At 41.5% G+C, this 16,804-nt stretch overlaps 1 protein-coding gene across 1 annotated transcript in view; it reads right to left on the reverse strand.

Annotated features, from left to right (window-relative positions):
* Positions 1-16,804, reverse strand: part of ZNF827 (zinc finger protein 827) — a 146,121-nt gene that overhangs the window by 72,861 nt on the left and 56,456 nt on the right. The window contains exon 5 of the mRNA XM_054990598.1: positions 13,857-14,090. Within this exon, the coding sequence (XP_054846573.1) occupies positions 13,857-14,090 (234 nt within the window). The remainder of the gene's footprint in view (positions 1-13,856; positions 14,091-16,804) is intronic.

Below are 16,804 nucleotides of genomic sequence, written 5' to 3' on the forward strand. Positions count from 1 at the left end.
TGCAGAGGGTAGAGGAGTATCACTAGGCAAACCATTTTCTGATATTTTACCTTTATGGATTATTCACTTGGAAGTTTGATGTGCATCACCAGTTAAGAACATAAGAACATAAGCAAAGCCATGTTGGATCAGGCCAGTGGCCCATCCAGTCCAACATTCTGTCACACACAGTGGCTAGAAATCCAGTGCCATCTAAAGGACTGTCAGTGAGGCCAGGACACCAGAAGCCCTCCCACTGCCTTCCTTCCAGCACCAAGACAACAGAGCACCACCTCCCCACAAAGAGAATACCATCTATCTCCTGTGGCTAATAGCCACTGATGGACCTCTGCTCCATATATTTGTCCAGTCCCCTCTTGAAGCTGGCAATGCTTGTAGCTGCCACCACCTCCTGTGGCAACGAATTCCATGTGTTTATCACCCTTTGTGTAAAGTAGTATTTTCTTCTATCTGTTCTAACCCGACTGCTCAATAATTTCATAGAGTGCCCACGAGTTCTTGTATTGTGAGAAAGGGAGAAAAACACATCTTTCTCGACCTTCTCTAACCCGTGCATTATCTTGTAAACCTCTATCATGTCTCCCCTCAGTCGTCTTTTCTCCAGGCTAAAGAGCCCCAAGCGCCTCAATCTTTCCTCATAGGGAAAGTGTTCCAACCCTTTAATCATTTTAGTTGCCCTTCTCTGTACTTTTTCCAGTGCTATGATATCTTTTTTAAGGTGTGGCGACCAGAACTGTACACAGTACTCCAAATGAGGCCTCACCATCGATTTATACAGAGGCATTATGATACCGGCTGATTTGTTTTCAATCCCTTTCCTAATAACCCCTAGCATAGCATTAGCTTTTTTTATGGCAGTCGCACACTGTGCTGACGTTTTTAGTGAGTTATCTATCATGACTCCAAGATCTCTCTCTTGGTCAGTCTCCGCCAGTTCAGACCCCATCAACTTGTATTTATATTTTGGATTTTTGGTTCCAATGTGCATTACTTTGCACTTGGCTACATTGAACCTCATTTGCCACATGGATGCCCACTCTTCTAGCCTCGACAGATCCCTTTGGAGTGCCTCACAATCCTCTCTGGCTTTCACCACCCTGAACAATTTCGTGTCATCTGCAAATTTAGCCACTTCACTGCTTAATCCCAATTCCAAATCATTAATAAACAAGTTAAAAAGCATTGGACCCAATACCGACCCCTGTGGCACCCCACTGCTCACCACCCTCCACTGTGAGAAGTGCCCGTTTATGCTCACTCTCTGTTTCCTATTAATTAGCCAGTTTTCGATCCACAAGAGGACTTGGCCCTTTATCCCATAGCTACTGAGCTTACTTAGGAGCCTTTGATGAGGAACTTTGTCAAAAGCTTTCTGGAAGTCAAGATAAACAATATCTATCGGGTCTCCCTTGTCCACTTGTTTGTTCACTCCCTCAAAGAACTCTAACAGATTGGTGAGACAAGATCTTCCCTTACAGAACCCATGCTGAGTTTTCCTCATCAGCTTTTGGTCATCAATGTGCCCACTAATTTTATTTTTGATAATAGTTTCCACCAACTTACCCGGTATTGACGTCAGGCTGACTGGCCTGTAATTTCCCGGATCTCCCCTGGAACCTTTTTTAAAGATGGGGACAACATTAGCTACCTTCCAGTCCTCAGGAACAGATGCAGAGTTTAATGACAGATTACATATTTTTGTGAGGAGATCTACAAGTTCACACTTGAGTTCTTTCAGAACTCTTGGATGTATGCCATCTGGGCCCGGTGATTTATCAGTTTTTAAATTATCTAGCAGTCGCATAACCTCCTCTCTCGTCACCTCAATGTGACTCAGGTCTTTCAAAACCCCTCCCAAAGTCAGTGCTTCCGGAGTGGGCATGCACTTCTTATCTTCCACAGTGAAGACAGAAGCAAAGAACGCATTCAGCTTCTCGGCCATTTCCCTATCACCCTTTAGTAATCCTTTTACGCCTTGGTCATCCAAGGGCCCCACGGCCTCCCTAGCTGGTTTCCTACTTCTAATATATTTAAAGAATTGTTTATTGTTTTTCTTTATGTTCTTTGCAATATGCTCCTCATATTCCCTTTTTGCCTGTCTGATCACAGACTTGCACTTTTTTTGCCACAGCTTATGCTCCTTTTTATCAACCTCACTCCGACTAGTTTTCCACTGCCTAAAAGAATCCTTTTTACCTTTTACAGCTTCTATTACATTGCTTGTTAACCATGCTGGCCTTTTCCTAAACCTATTTGTGCCTTTCCTAACCAGCAGTATATATTTAATTTGAGCTTCCAGGATTGTAGTTTTAAATAGTCTCCAAGATTCCCCAAGTGTTTTGACCTTTTTTACTTTCCCTTTCAGTTTCTTCTTCACGTACCCCCTCATCTCAGAAAAGTTACCCCTTTTGAAGTTAAACATGGCTGTGTTGGTCTTATTTGGCAATTTCCTATTTATACATATGTTGTACTCAATAACATTATGGTCACTGTTCCCAAGTGGTGCAATCACATTTACATCTCTCACCAGGTCTTCAGCATCACTGAGGACCAAATCCAGGCTCACCTCTCCCCTAGTAGGTTCTGTAACCATCTGTTCCATAGCACAGTCATTGAGACAGTCTAGAAACTCACTTTCTCTCCCCCGATTCGAACACCCATTGGCCCAGTCAATGTGTGGGTAGTTAAAATCACCCATTACAACACAGTTTTTTTGTTTAGCAGCCATCTTTAATCCTGTCATCATTTTATAATCCTCCTCTATTTTCTGATCTGGAGGGCGATAACAAACTCCCACAGTTAAGTTTCCATTTGGGCCCGTAATTTCAACCCATAGCATTTCCAGAAGCGAATCTAATTCAGTTACCTTCTCAATCTTACTGGAATGTATACCTTCTCTGACATATAGAGCCACCCCACCACCAACCCTTCCCTCCCTATCCTTCCGATATAATTTATATCCAGGAATCACCGTGTCCCACTGATTTTCCTCATCCCACCAAGTTTCTGATATGCCCACAATGTCTATGGATTCGCCCAACACTAAACATTCCAGCTCCCCAATTTTACCTCGGACACTTCTAGCATTTGTATATAAACACCTGTAACTTCCCCGGCACACTTTGCCTCGAGACGTAGTTAGGTCATCTGCACTGTTTGTCTCCATCTCAGTTGACAACTCTAATCTATCTCCCTGTAGAAGTGTTATACCTAGCCCTTCATCTCTCTGAGATGAACCATCCTGAACCAGAGACACTTTATCTCTTGTCGGCTTTCCCCTAGCATTTAGTTTAAAAACTGCTCTGCCACCTTTTTGATTTTAAGTTAATTAATTAATTAACTTTTTGATGAGCTTTGACAAGTTTTCCTGGGTGGCTGCATCCCAGGGCTTGTATCCAGTGCTTTTGAACAGGGCTTCTGACAGGGGAGCTGAGCTTGGGAGTTCAGCAAAGGAAGTCAAGGGGGAGCAGGAAACAACCCCGCTGGTCTGAATTTCCTGAAAAAGGCATCCAAGCTCCACATCAGCAAGGAGGGTAGTATCCTACAATATCGTTCCCACTGTGGTAATCTGCACAAATTTGAGTAAGCACTCTTTTTCAACCCTAAAATACCTTTGAACAACCAAACTGGTTATGAAGGTAGAAAGCTAGCAGGGGAGTGTGGGGTATCCAGTGTTTTGTAGGGAGTGCCACATGTATGATTATCTGCCCGCTGTGCTTGATGAATGGGGCTCTTAGATCACAGGGAACCAGTTTGTTCACTTGAGGCTAGGGCTGCCAACCTGGAAAAGCTGAGAGGGTGTGTATGTGGACGAGACCTTCAGAGACCTGCTAGAACTGTCCCACTCCTGAGCTAATAGCTCTTCTGCTGTTGTGCAGATTGAGAGTCTCAAGGTTGGAGGGCAACAGGCTGAGGAGGAGGGACATGCTCCCTTACATGTGACTAGAGATGGGCACGATCCCAAAAAAATACCGATTAAGCCGTTTGTGGATCCGGGCCGCTGCCGAACCCAGGCCACCGATTCTAACCGATCAAGTCCCATTTCCGATCCGGAATTGGGAAGGCCAAAGCGGGAGGGCGCCCCGCTGTTTCCAGCAATATAGGAATGGCGGTTGGTGGCAGTGGCCGCCAGGCCCGGCGGGCAGGGGAAGTGTCGATGAGACGCCTCCCTTCAGGGAGGGAGGGGACATTCACACACACTTAGTGTAGAGGGGGGGTAGTTTTTAACCCGGCAACGAGCCACCTCCCCTCAGGGAAGGGACATTCCCAGGGCCGGATCTATGGTTGCCAGCACCCAGGGCAACCGTAGTCAGGCTCTTGCGTGCGCATGTGCGCGCGTTCCTGGGTCGCCCCCCCCCCCACCCACGCAGCAAGCCGGCTGTCCCGGTGCGCTGCGGAGCTGGCAGCAGCACAAGTGGCTCGGCGGCTGCTCGCGCTGTTCACCTGCCCCGCAAGACAAGGGGCGGCCGGCTTGCCCGCGCGCCCCTTGTCCTGAGGAAAGGCGAACGGTGCAGGCGGCCTCCCAGCCTCCTGCGCTGCCTTTTGCCTTTCCCCAGGACAAGGGGCGGCTGGCTTGCCCACGCGCCCCTTGTCCTGGGGAAAGACGAACAGCATGGGCGGCCTCCCAGCCTCCCGCGCTGCCTTTTGCCTTTCCTTTGTGCCCATGGCTTCAGAACACCCCCTTCCCCCTCCCTCCGTGGTTGGAAGGAAGCCTGCTAATCAAGGAAAGCTGGGCTTCCATTCGTGTTTCAAGGGCGACAGAAGCAGGGCAAACACAGCTCATTCCCCTGGCTCCGTTGCCCCGGGAATAAATTACTGGCGCAAGAGTGTCTGCAATTCTGAACAGAAACCAATATATCCGATCAAGTCCCGAACAAGCAAACCCCCGACTGCTGGATCGGTTGCCATGGACGGAACCGATTAGCTGAGTCACGATGGCGCAAACGCCAAAATTGGGGTTTTTTTGAATTCGTAATTCAGATCGTGCCCATGTCTACATGTGACCCCTTCATCAGATGACGGACCAGTATCCTCTCATACCAAGGATACCCGCCTGGGGTTTGGGGGGAAGGCAGGCTTTTGGTAGTACGTGATTCACTTATCAGGAATATATACAATGAAGTGTGTGACAGGGTTTTTGACCGCACAATGACTTGCCTGCCAGGCGTGAAAGTTGCAGACATCACATGCTGTCTAGATAGGATGATAGATCATGGTGCATGTTGGCATCAATAATGTTGATAAATGTAGTCATATGATCCTGGAGGAAATATTTAGGCAGACAGGTGAATGTCATGACCTCAAAGGTAGCATTCTCAGAATTGCTACCAATTGCACGTGAAGGGTCAGCTAGACAGTCGCAGGTTAGGGGTCTCAATGTGTGGATGAGAAAGCAGCGCTGGAAAGATGCATTTAGATTTGTTAGGCACTATTCTGGGACATGCATTTAGAAGTTTGTACAAAAGGGAAAACGCCACCAGTTGTGGAATTACTCCACGCTTAGTGAAATCCTTAGGTGAAAGAACAGTTGAAGGTGCAAATGTCCTCTCAGGGTTTTGACATGACAGGTCTACACTTCATGAAAATGGCAGTCTTTCCTACATTAGACATTTCTCTTGTGCACTGTTACACATACGCAGCCAAATTCAGATAAATGCCACTATGTGAAATATAGATGTAGTGACTGTGTATCATATTGCCCCAGAAACCTACATATGAGTCAGTTTTTACTTACCCTTTAAAAGTTTTAAGCGAGGTAAGATTGATACGGCAAAATGTTAGACATTCCCTCTAAACCATTCTAGATGAAAACCAGTAACGCTTGCTTCAAAGCAATAACATGAAAAAAAATCTTAGCAGGAAATTATTTCATCACTGTTTTTGCAAAACCACTATACTCAAACAACCTCTCTCTTTTTTTGTGCAATGAATACAGTGCATTTAGAGAATATGCCAGAGTATCTGATCACAAGCCTCTGAAGTGGAAGCGATTAGCAGCAATTTGCCAAATAACAGGAGACAAATGTGTATGAAATGAACATGTATTAAAATGATAATGTTATAGATTTTGGATTCATCGTTTAACAAATAGAAAATAAACATTCCATCTGCTTAAGAAGTAAAACGGAAGTTACGCAGGATCTGAATATGAATGAAAGGTGATTTTAAAACAAAATGAAAAAGATCTGTAATTTTTATTAGTCCTATATAAGCACAACATTTCAAAAGTTATCTACAGAACAATCAACAGAGGGTTATTTATACGTAGCTAGAAAACTTTCTTGCTGTCAAAATGATGAGGGCAAAATAAATACAAGAAGGATATAATGAAAAAGGGTTCCTTATCTGAGCTGCTCATAATATTTGGAAATTTACTGATTCATAAAAAATATTTATTTTACATCTCATTTGGGGAGGATTTTTTAACACTGAATATTAGTAGGAAACTTTCTCTGGGGGACAGAAAATACAAACGTATTTCTGGTACGAGGTTTACTGTATTATGCTAAACACATGCTGAATGAGAATGATCTGTGTAGACATACTGGGAGAGAATCTCTCTCTCTCTCTCTCCCTCTCTCCCTCTCTCTCTCATGGATTCTAGTAGTAGGTTTAATTGTATATGGCCAAAGGCCATCACAATACAAAGTTAAAAACAGTAAAAATAGAAATCTATCTTACAAGCATAAAATACAGTTATTAAAATAAATAAAATACAATTAAAATGGGACCTTAATAAATACCAGATAGTTATGAGAAAAGTTAGGTTTCTGAGGAAACAATCTTGGCCCTAATCTTTTTTGCAGCTAAGGCAAACCGGGATACTCTGCTAGTGACAAATGAATCAGTATCAGATAACAAAAAAAACTAATTTGTCAATATCAGAGGTAAAGTTATGCCCCACTAACAAGTTAGCAAGAAATTTAGCTCTAACCTCTGCATACATGGGACAAAATAAGGTGTAATGTAGAAGATCCTCAGGAACTGAGGCACCGCATATGCAGAGACAGAGAGCCATTGGGGTTTGATGGTATCTTCCTGTAAGTAAAGCTGTCGGCATTGTTTGAAAGCTCAGGGAGGTAAATGATTTTCTGAGATTTTGGGATGTGATATTCACTAAATAAGGAGATCTAACATGATCTCTTTTGATCAGTTTAAACCAGGGGGGAAGATCTAGACTGGGAAATTGTAAGACTGTCCAAAAGAGCATCACGTCTGTAGACCCAATTTTGTAAGTTGGAGCCATTATTTAAGACCCCCAACAAATCATCTGGAATGGTATAATGAACAAGAATGTTATTGTAGCAGACTGCCCAGGGTGAGTCACTGTGTGTCATCAGCTGAAAGCATTGCTTGCTGAAAGTGTTGGTAATAACAGTATTGCCCTTGCTCCAGAATTTAAGTATGGCCAAATGAACCCTAGCTCTAACTAAAGGCAGACCAAGTTCTGCCCTCATTAGGGCTGCAGGGGTCCCCCTGGGTAGTGCAAGCAATCATCTAATGAAAAGATTTTGAATTGATTCCAGACGGGTTATGATATGTTCTTTCCAACCCCAGACCTCTGTACCATAAAGGAGGTGGGGGATTGCCTTACATAAATACAGTTTTATTGCAGGGTCTACAAGAGATCCACCCTTGGTGTAATAAAATCTCAGAATTGCCCCTATTATTTTTAAAGTGGAGGATTTGACAATATCCAGATGTATATTCCAATTTAGGGTCTCATTAAAGGTCACTCCCAAATACTTATAGGAGCTGCACTGTTCAATGGGAATTCCATGAATACTCCAAGTAGTCCTTCTGGGCCGCCTTCTAAACACCATGACCTTGGTCTTGACATAATTTATTTTGAGGGCCTCCTTTTTGCACTATTCACCTAGTTGGTGCAGTAACCTTTTTAGTCCAGTTTGGGTAAGGGAGAGCTGGACCACTCTCGTGGATTCTACTGGATTGTAAAATGCAGCTGAGGTATTTAAAATTATTCAAACCCTTAAATTACATGACAATAACATATGTTGTTGCACTATACTTGCTTGCATTAATACAGTAACAGAGACACGGGATCACATTACACATCTGAATGGAAATTATGAGATCCAAATGCTACTATATAAATACTGAAGTGTCTCCTGTATTTTCCTTTACCTTACTTACTAGTCTGATAAATAATGTGCACTTGAAAAAACTTTCAGTAGTTACATAATTTTGCCTTCTTAATCTTTACCATATGTATATATGTTGGGACAAATAGTTGTTTTGACCAAACTGAACCACGGCTTTAAATATAATTTCAGTATTAAGCAACATGACCGAGAGACTGCTGTCTTCCTTCACAACATTAATCATGAGAAACTTCCTTTTTTGCTTTGCTTCTTGCTATGTGTGTACATACCTTTTTTTAAAAAACAGTATTTCAGATTTATCAAAAGTCCAACTCAAAAAACATGCAAGAGAGAAGAACGGTAGAACCATCCTGCATTTTTATGGGGTAGAAAGGTTGTCTAGGTTTGCCAGCTTTGGAAATCAACATTTTTGGTGCCAGGCAGGGCCTGAGGCAGAACCCTGCAGTTTTGTCAGTTCATTGCAGTGCAAACTGACCTATTTTGCACAAAGAATGTCCCACAGCAAGGTCACTCCTGTGAAAGGGTGCAAGGGGGCTGCTGAGAACATATGGATTTTAGCGGGGGCAGGATTTGGGGCCTCTGAGGAAGAGACAATTTTAAAAAATATTTTTTCTTTCTAAATTTCTATTTTTTTTCTTTACCTTTGCTATATTTGTTACTAAAACTAATTAGTTATAGTTGTTCATTTCCCCTAATTTTAAAGGCAAACACATTTCTGCATGGAACTTTCCCCCAAAATTCTCATGAATTTTACTTCTCCCACAAGGGAGAAGTATTTATCCCAAATTCCAGGCACAGTGAAGAAAGTCTCCCTGTGTTATAAATATGGTAAGACCAAGGGGGTGCTTGACAAAGCAACCCAAGAGAGCACATAGTATGGCAAAGCCATGCATAATAAACAAACATAACACAGGGCAAGCAACACATTCAGTAGAAACATGGTGGGCATGCACAGAATGGGATCAAGCAGGGGTACAGTTTTCAGTGTACCAACTCTTCTGCCTACTCTCTGTATCAGAGATGTACGTTTTCTGCCTAGGGCAGGACTATAAGCAGTTCTACTAGTTTCCAGGATTCTTACCATGGTTGGAATTTGATTTTTTTTCAGTGAATGGAACTGCAATTGAATGGGACTGTAGTCTCTGTGTATTGCTCACTGAGTGACGATAGTAAATGCATGTGGGTATGCACGTGCAGCTTATCTGACCGTCCACTCAGTTTGCCTATGGAAAAAGGAAGAGGGAGAAATATAGCATTCTCTTGCGCATACGCCCCACACTCAGCGTGCAAAATATATGCCATTTGGGCATAACAGCTCCAGAGAACAGAATAGCTCCAGCAAATAGAAGCTACTACTTACTTCGAATCAAATCCTTCCCCAATTCAGTGAGTCAGTACTTTGGCAAGACAGATCCTCTTGAGTCACAAGATCTGCGTAACTCTGTCAGAAATTACTTCCCCTCACTCAGGCTTCCATGAGCTAATTAAGTCAGATAGCCAGGCAGCAAAATGGCCACATCTGAAAACGTATGAGCACTTCCTCCTGCAATTAATTTTTCCGTTCAGATTAGTTGTAATAACAATATTAAATAATAGAGGGTTTTTTTCTGTTTGGGGGTTGATTAGTTGTTTAGGCATATCCATTCTCTCTGCATTTTGTGAACTTGGGAAGGAGAGCTATCTCAAAAAGGAGGATTTAGGCAGAGGAGCTAGATGGGCCAAACATTAGGGTCTGACACAATTAAGACTTGGATAATTTGTCTAAGTACAGTCAGCAAAGTTCTGCTTAGAGATTCTGGACAAAGAGGGACTGAGCCAGAAGCAAAATTATATTGGGGATGGGGGTGGAGGGTAAGGTAAAAGATAGACAGGAAGCACTGAAGACAATGCTATCAATATACGGAACATTAAACACTAAATTCAGGGCAAAATGCTAGAAGAAGACTCTGCCTTAGAAATGGCAAATCCACAACTGTGGCCTGTTGTAGCGTCAGTTTCGGATCAAAGAAAGATGAAAAAGAATGAGAAAGGAAAGATTTCTTGGAGCACACAAGGCACCTGGAGTCGGAAGATAGCTTCTGAAACTTCAGAGGCATTTTCAGATGGTCAGAAGAAACCCAGAAACTGGGGCACGGGTTGAAAAACTATAGTCTAAACTTTCATAGAGATTGTAATGCAAATCAGAGTTACTACCAAGTATGCTAAGGCATGAACACTTACTCTACTAAAGCTACAACTTAGCAAACAGCAAAAGCATAGTGTTGTACATCTGGCAAAACCTGCAACCAAGTCTTAAACGATTTTGCTCAGGATGAACAGAACTCATGTGTTTATTTAAAAGGGCTGTCCAGCGACATCTACTTCAGTGTTTCTGGGAACAATGGTATTACACAGGAAATAAGCTAGACAAGGTCTTTTCATTCAGAAGATATTATACATCATCCTTATGTTCTATGCTATTTCAAACAAATCCAAGAGTTTGGGAACAGAATAAATAACTGTACAGAATACAATAAATATAGAACTAAAGAATGAGGCTAATGTAATTCCAAATGCTGGCCAGAACAGAAAGATCAACTGTGCGGTTTCTTTTAATGCCTTTATCTCTATTAATGCCTTGCTTTCAGTCTTACTGATGAACTAAAACACCAACATCAGCAATTTTACTAGATTACTTAAACACACACACACAAACACAGAGAAAATAAATTGTTTCCTAATGTATTTCAAACACATTAATTCAACATAGTAAGTTCAAAAATCAAAAAGGAATGAGAATTTAACGGGCGGCTTCTCAACAACTTCATCTGAACAGCGATGTAAAAAGATGAAGAAACCATCATAGCGGGTAAGTGGATTTTTCAAATAAAGCTATTATGACCAATACAAATACAAAACAACCATATAGTACTGTATAGTACTACCACACATAGATCAGGACCAAGCTTTGCAGCCACCTGCTATCTTTAAGGCTTGATTTTCTTGCTTCCATCCTACTCAACAAAGTTAGTGCATCCTTTTTGTACCTGATGTTTGGCTAGGCGTTCCCTTCAACTCATACCGATAGACACTGTATTCCAGCACAAGTACAATCTCTTGAAAGAAGCACCTCCCAGATCCTGGTGTTGCCAGCAGCTTTTAAAAATCTATTACTCCCACAGCATACTGAAGACTCTGCTTGCCCTGGTCACCAGTATTACATTTCTGGTTACCCCTAGTGACTGTATCAATGAGTCTGCGATGGGTATCTTCTTACACATATCATTAGGATGCCTAAAAATGTTCATTAAGTACAGCTTTTTCTTTTTTTATAACTGAATGCACAGTAATTAATAACAGACCACTCCATTCTCCCAGCACAGAGATATATACACACGCTTAATATTCATGAGAATAGGAAGAAGACATGCTTTATTCACCACCACAAATATTTATACCCAGAACAATACCCATAAGAACATGTGCTTGATCAGTGAAAATAAATTTTGTGTTACCCTGCAAGCTGCTGGAAATTTTCTCAAAATCTCTACTTAACTGAATATTTTATGCAGAGTACAGTATATTCTTTTCTGAATAGCCTGAGATGCATTTAGGGTTCAGTCACCTGTAGCTTACCACTACAAACATGCTATCTACATATGTTATTGTATGATGTGCAAGCTTAAGATACCCAGCAGACACACAAACAGGAGAGATGGACTGCCTGCCTGCTCCACATAAAAGTATTTCAGCAGGAGAAAAAAACAAGGAAAAAATTAAATTATTCAAAAACTAGAAAAAAAATTACAGAGCCTTGGTCTGATGCTTGAAAGTAGAATTTTGGGGTTCCCTTTTGTTATTTTATATTTATTTAGATATTTATAGCCTGGTTTTTCCCCCAGTGGACAGCTAACAGAACTCAAAGCATTGTTCTTCTATCCTGTATTTTATCCATTTGCCAAAATTGAGAGCTTTTATAGTCCCATTGCCAAAACAGAGTAACCCTTTTTTCTGTGGAGACTCATGGCAAATCAAAGTATTTAATTTAGTACCAGATGTCCAGGCACCATGACATTTTAGTCTTTATTTTATCTCTGTGCCAAAAATACTATTAGCCACTTTCAGAAACAGAAAATACAGATTGGGAAAGGCACTGTACTTATTGCCAGACTATGACAGATGCAAAGCCCTAAACTATGCATTTACTTACTTACTTACTTACTTTTTATTTAACATTATTTATAATCTACCTTTTCCACAGAGGTGGATTACATAATGTAAGTTAATGTGATCAACAGCTGGGACATTCAATAAACAATACAACAGCTTATGAGTTGCAAGAATTTGAAAACAAGCCGAAATCCAATAAAGACTTTTTTGACTGCTTCAGGTAGGCCATTCCATAAAGTGGGGGCGACCACAAAATATGAGCATGTAAAGGCAGCTGTTGATTTTGCCTACTTGCAGGTTAGTACCAGCAGAAGGCTCTATTCAGATGAGCAAAAGTGCAGTGGCAGAGCATAGGGAGAGCAGCAGTCCCATAGATATGAAGTGATATGAACATATGAATAAACGATGACTTTATCCCAACGTAAAAACTTTGACTCAAGACTATATGCCCACAGACCAGGGAGAGATTAGACAGTGTATGACATGCCAAGACCTTTGCTAAGAAAAACTTTTCCTCTCCCGACCCTCAGCATGACCAACCAGATAACTGGCTACATGGTTTCTCATCCCTGTCACAATGACAGAAAATATTTAGTAAACAGAGGTGTGTTGTTTAATAACAACAATAATAACAATAATAACATTCAATGTATATACCGCCCTCCAAGACAATTTAATGCCCCACACAGTGGTTTACAAAGTGTGTTATTATTATCCTCACAACAATCACCCTGTGAGAGGGGTGGAGCTGAGAGAGCTCTGAGAAGTTGTGACTGACCCATTGTGCTGGATCTCCTACAATGCTGAAGGACAGTGGTACAGATGACACATGAAAAAAAGATTAGCTGTGATCCTGAATTTTTAATAGTCTTTAGGCCTATACTATGACTCACTTTCTGGAATGCAGATTCAACCTCAAATCTGAAAGCTCACTGGCCTCTCTGGCCAAGGTTACTGCAATCACTGAAAGTAGCTTTAAAAAATAAGAAATGCAAGACACATATGACTAGAAATCCACATTGTAAAAAGGTCAGTACCACCTGGGCTTGAATCCCCACTCTGCCACGGAAGCTTGCTGGGTGACCCTAGGCCAGTCACACAGTCTCAACCTAACCAACCTCACAGTGTTGTTGTGAGGATAAAACAGGGTAGAGAAAAGTAATTTAAGCTGTTCTGGGTTTGGGGGAGAAAGGTGGGGCATAAATGAATAAAATAAAAATAAAATACGTCAAGGAATATTTTAATGTTCCCAATTGTAATATTTAATTGCTGCATATGAACTGACTGCAACTGCATCATGAATTAGATGCAACAATGCACATGTGAAGGGTGGGGATAATGCCTCCTTGGTTTCTTAGAGCTTAGGGACCCTAGCTGTTGACAGGGTCTATAAAGTCTTGAACTGGGTGTGTGTATATCGTGAAGAAGTAATGTTTTACACTTCTGCTGCAATTATATACTGGAGTTCTGGCAACTTAGTAGTAGTAGTAGTAAGTAACAAACAACCTGAAGCAGAGAGCAATTTCTCACCTATCAATGCTAGAACATAAATGAATGTAAGAACAAAATTCTGAGTATAATTACCTGATAGTTTCATGAGAAGCTCAGATGCCGCTTTGACTGACATGTCCTGTCGTAATACATTTGCTGGCACTTCCTGTGGTTTGAGATTCTCTTCAGGGATGCTTGGGGCACAAGTTTCAGGTTCATGGCTGAAAATGTAGCTGGATTTAGGCAAAGTGGAACTTGTATTTTCTTCATCCTTAGGTTCATCTTTCACTTTAAATATAGGCGTCAAAGGTTCTTTTTGATTTGCGGCTGTTAAGAGAATAGGTAAAAGAGATTTAATAAAGTAAGTCACGTATGGTCAGACAGCAAAAGCCAACTCCATCAGCAGTTACAGAAGGCATGGGACAGGGAATCCTTCACTCAGAAAAAATAACTGGGCAGAAGTCAAGACTCAAGAGACATGCCATGATTTTCCAACAAAATATTTGCAAGCACAAATGTAAATTGCAGAAACTATCACACAGCTCACAGAATTAGCCTATACTCAGATTTTAATGTGTCCTAAAAGATTATTAAGGCTCAAACATGCATCATGTTAATGTGACGTTTTAAACTGTTTTTGTAATTTTTAAAATGTTCTTTTGTATAATGCTTTAAAATTTTCTGATGAAAAGAAAATAGGAAATTCGCGTAAGGATCCCTGTCAAAATAGGACAGGGCACATAGGGAAAAAGTGTAAGGATAGAAAAACAAATGTAACTAGGAAAAGAACAACAAAAAGAAAACTACGTGAAGAAGGCTCTCAACATGGCAGATCATTAGTCAAACTAGGATTTGGGGGGACCTGAAACAGTGACATCAACCACTGGAGCTTCTTCTGGCCCTGTTTCCACTGAATGCCAGCAGCCCCATGCCAATAGCTGGTGCAGTCCTGTGCAGCTGCAAACACTGCTGCTCAGAGAACTCACGTGAGCTGGGTATGAGAGGCTGCTGGCTTCATATGTGTTGCCATCACCTGTCTGAGGAAGGGAAGCACCACTGCCTGTCCTTCAGGTGTGGCCAGCAGGGACTGAGGCTGCCTGGTGTGGCAGCGAAGCCATGGCCTACTGAGACTCCACCTCTACTGGGACTCCACCCTGCCGCCCCTCAAGCCCTTCCAGCCCACCACTCTTTCTCAGGTGAAATTCATGTGCCTGAATGTAAGACTGTTGGGAAGGGGGGGGGGGGGCTCAATATAAACTCTTGCTCACAAATATCTTTTCAGATCAGCTATGTTACACCTATCATCCACTGCAAACACATTCTTAAGTGTATGCATGGAAAGCAAAACTAATGATGTTGCATACTGACATTTCTAAACCAGCCTTACTTTAGTTCCTTAATTCTGTGCAAGAAAAATTATAACTATATACCACAAATACAGTGTGTCACCCAAGTACAACTCCTGTCACCTCCATCTTTTTATCGGCCAGAACACCAAACTGTTCACAGACAGATGGTGCATTTTTTCAGCACTCAGGGTTGCCTACCCTCGTATTAGAACTCTCACAGGCTTTGAGTCAAAAGCGGAAAGTTTCTCACAGAATAATTTAGGGGACTTGCCCATCCAATAGACTCCTTGGTTATTGCCAGCAATGGCAGCTAAAGCAGACTGTACTAATCTAACATACAGCCATGCAGCCCTGGCATCTCTCCCTTTTTCCATATTTTTCATTGCCCCTTCAATTTTGTTCATTATCAGAGTGGCCTGCAGTACATATATCTGGACTGAAAAAATCTGGGGGAGGAAGTGAGGAAGGGAAAGATGAGAATTATCCTTATTCTCCCACTCAGTTTGGGTACAGATTTTAATAAATGGGGATGTTTTCTGAAAATGAGGCTAGCAAATTTACAGCAAAGTACTAAATAAAACATTGTCAATTTATGGGCCAGAACTCCATAAGCATCACAGCACTGATCAAATGTGCAAGTCAACATGCTATTTTGAATACTCGTCTCACTGATCAATGGGTTTAATTTCTTCTTTTAACGTATTTTCCCTTGTGTGGCACTGACATATCTACCAAGTTTACATTTTCATCTTAAGAGATATATCTTGCTCCTTCAATGACTTTATAACATGTTGCTAGGTAACAGTGCACACAAGCCAGGTTTCAGAACCTTTAGTTAAGACACTGTGAAATAAGCACATGGGCCTCTTTGCATGAAAATGATCATTTGTGTCCTTAGTATTCCTATCTGCTAAAAACTAGAGATACTTGTCATTTGTGAATACAGACAGTAAGAATGATGGCACGTTCAGTTTTCAGGGGGGTCCTTCCCTCCAAATATATATTTTGCCTCTGGTTTGGCAAAAATAGCCTTTAACTTCAATTCATTACAGACAATGCCTACATTTACTGAGTGAATGTGTGTGTGTGTTACGTGCAAGTCGCCTCCAACCTATGGCGACCCTATGAATGAAAGACCTCCAAAACATCCTATCCTTAACAGACTTGCTCAGATCCTGCAGACTGGAGGACGTGGCTTCTTTTATTGAGTCAAGCCATCTCCTTTTAGGCCTTCCTCTTTTCCTGCTGCCTTCTACTTTTCCTAGCATTACTGACTTTTCCAGAGAATCTTGTCTTCTCATAATGTGACCAAAGTACGATAGCCTTAATGTTGTCATTTTAGCTTCTAGGGAGGATTCAGGCTTGATTTGATCTACTGAGTGAACGAATGACGTGTTTTTAAACAACACTAATCTATGCTGTCAGAATGGAATTACAAATAGGTTAGATTTTTGAGCTTGGCTTTGAAAAATGTCAGAATCCCAGGCAGAATTAATTATCTCCCTGATCAATAATTGCTAATAGGAAAAACCATTACGCTCTTAATTCTAAACAATCTACCCATTCCTTGAGTAGAAATAATGTGCTATCCATCCTTTTAACTGCCTTAAAACTGCATACATTGAGATTCTTTTCCTGCCGATTTCCTTCTACAACATTTCTTTCCCTTCCCTATCTGCAGGTTATAGTTTT

The sequence above is a fragment of the Eublepharis macularius genome, chromosome 10, assembly GCF_028583425.1.
Source record: "Eublepharis macularius isolate TG4126 chromosome 10, MPM_Emac_v1.0, whole genome shotgun sequence".
Classification (NCBI taxonomy): Eukaryota; Metazoa; Chordata; class Lepidosauria; order Squamata; family Eublepharidae; genus Eublepharis; species Eublepharis macularius.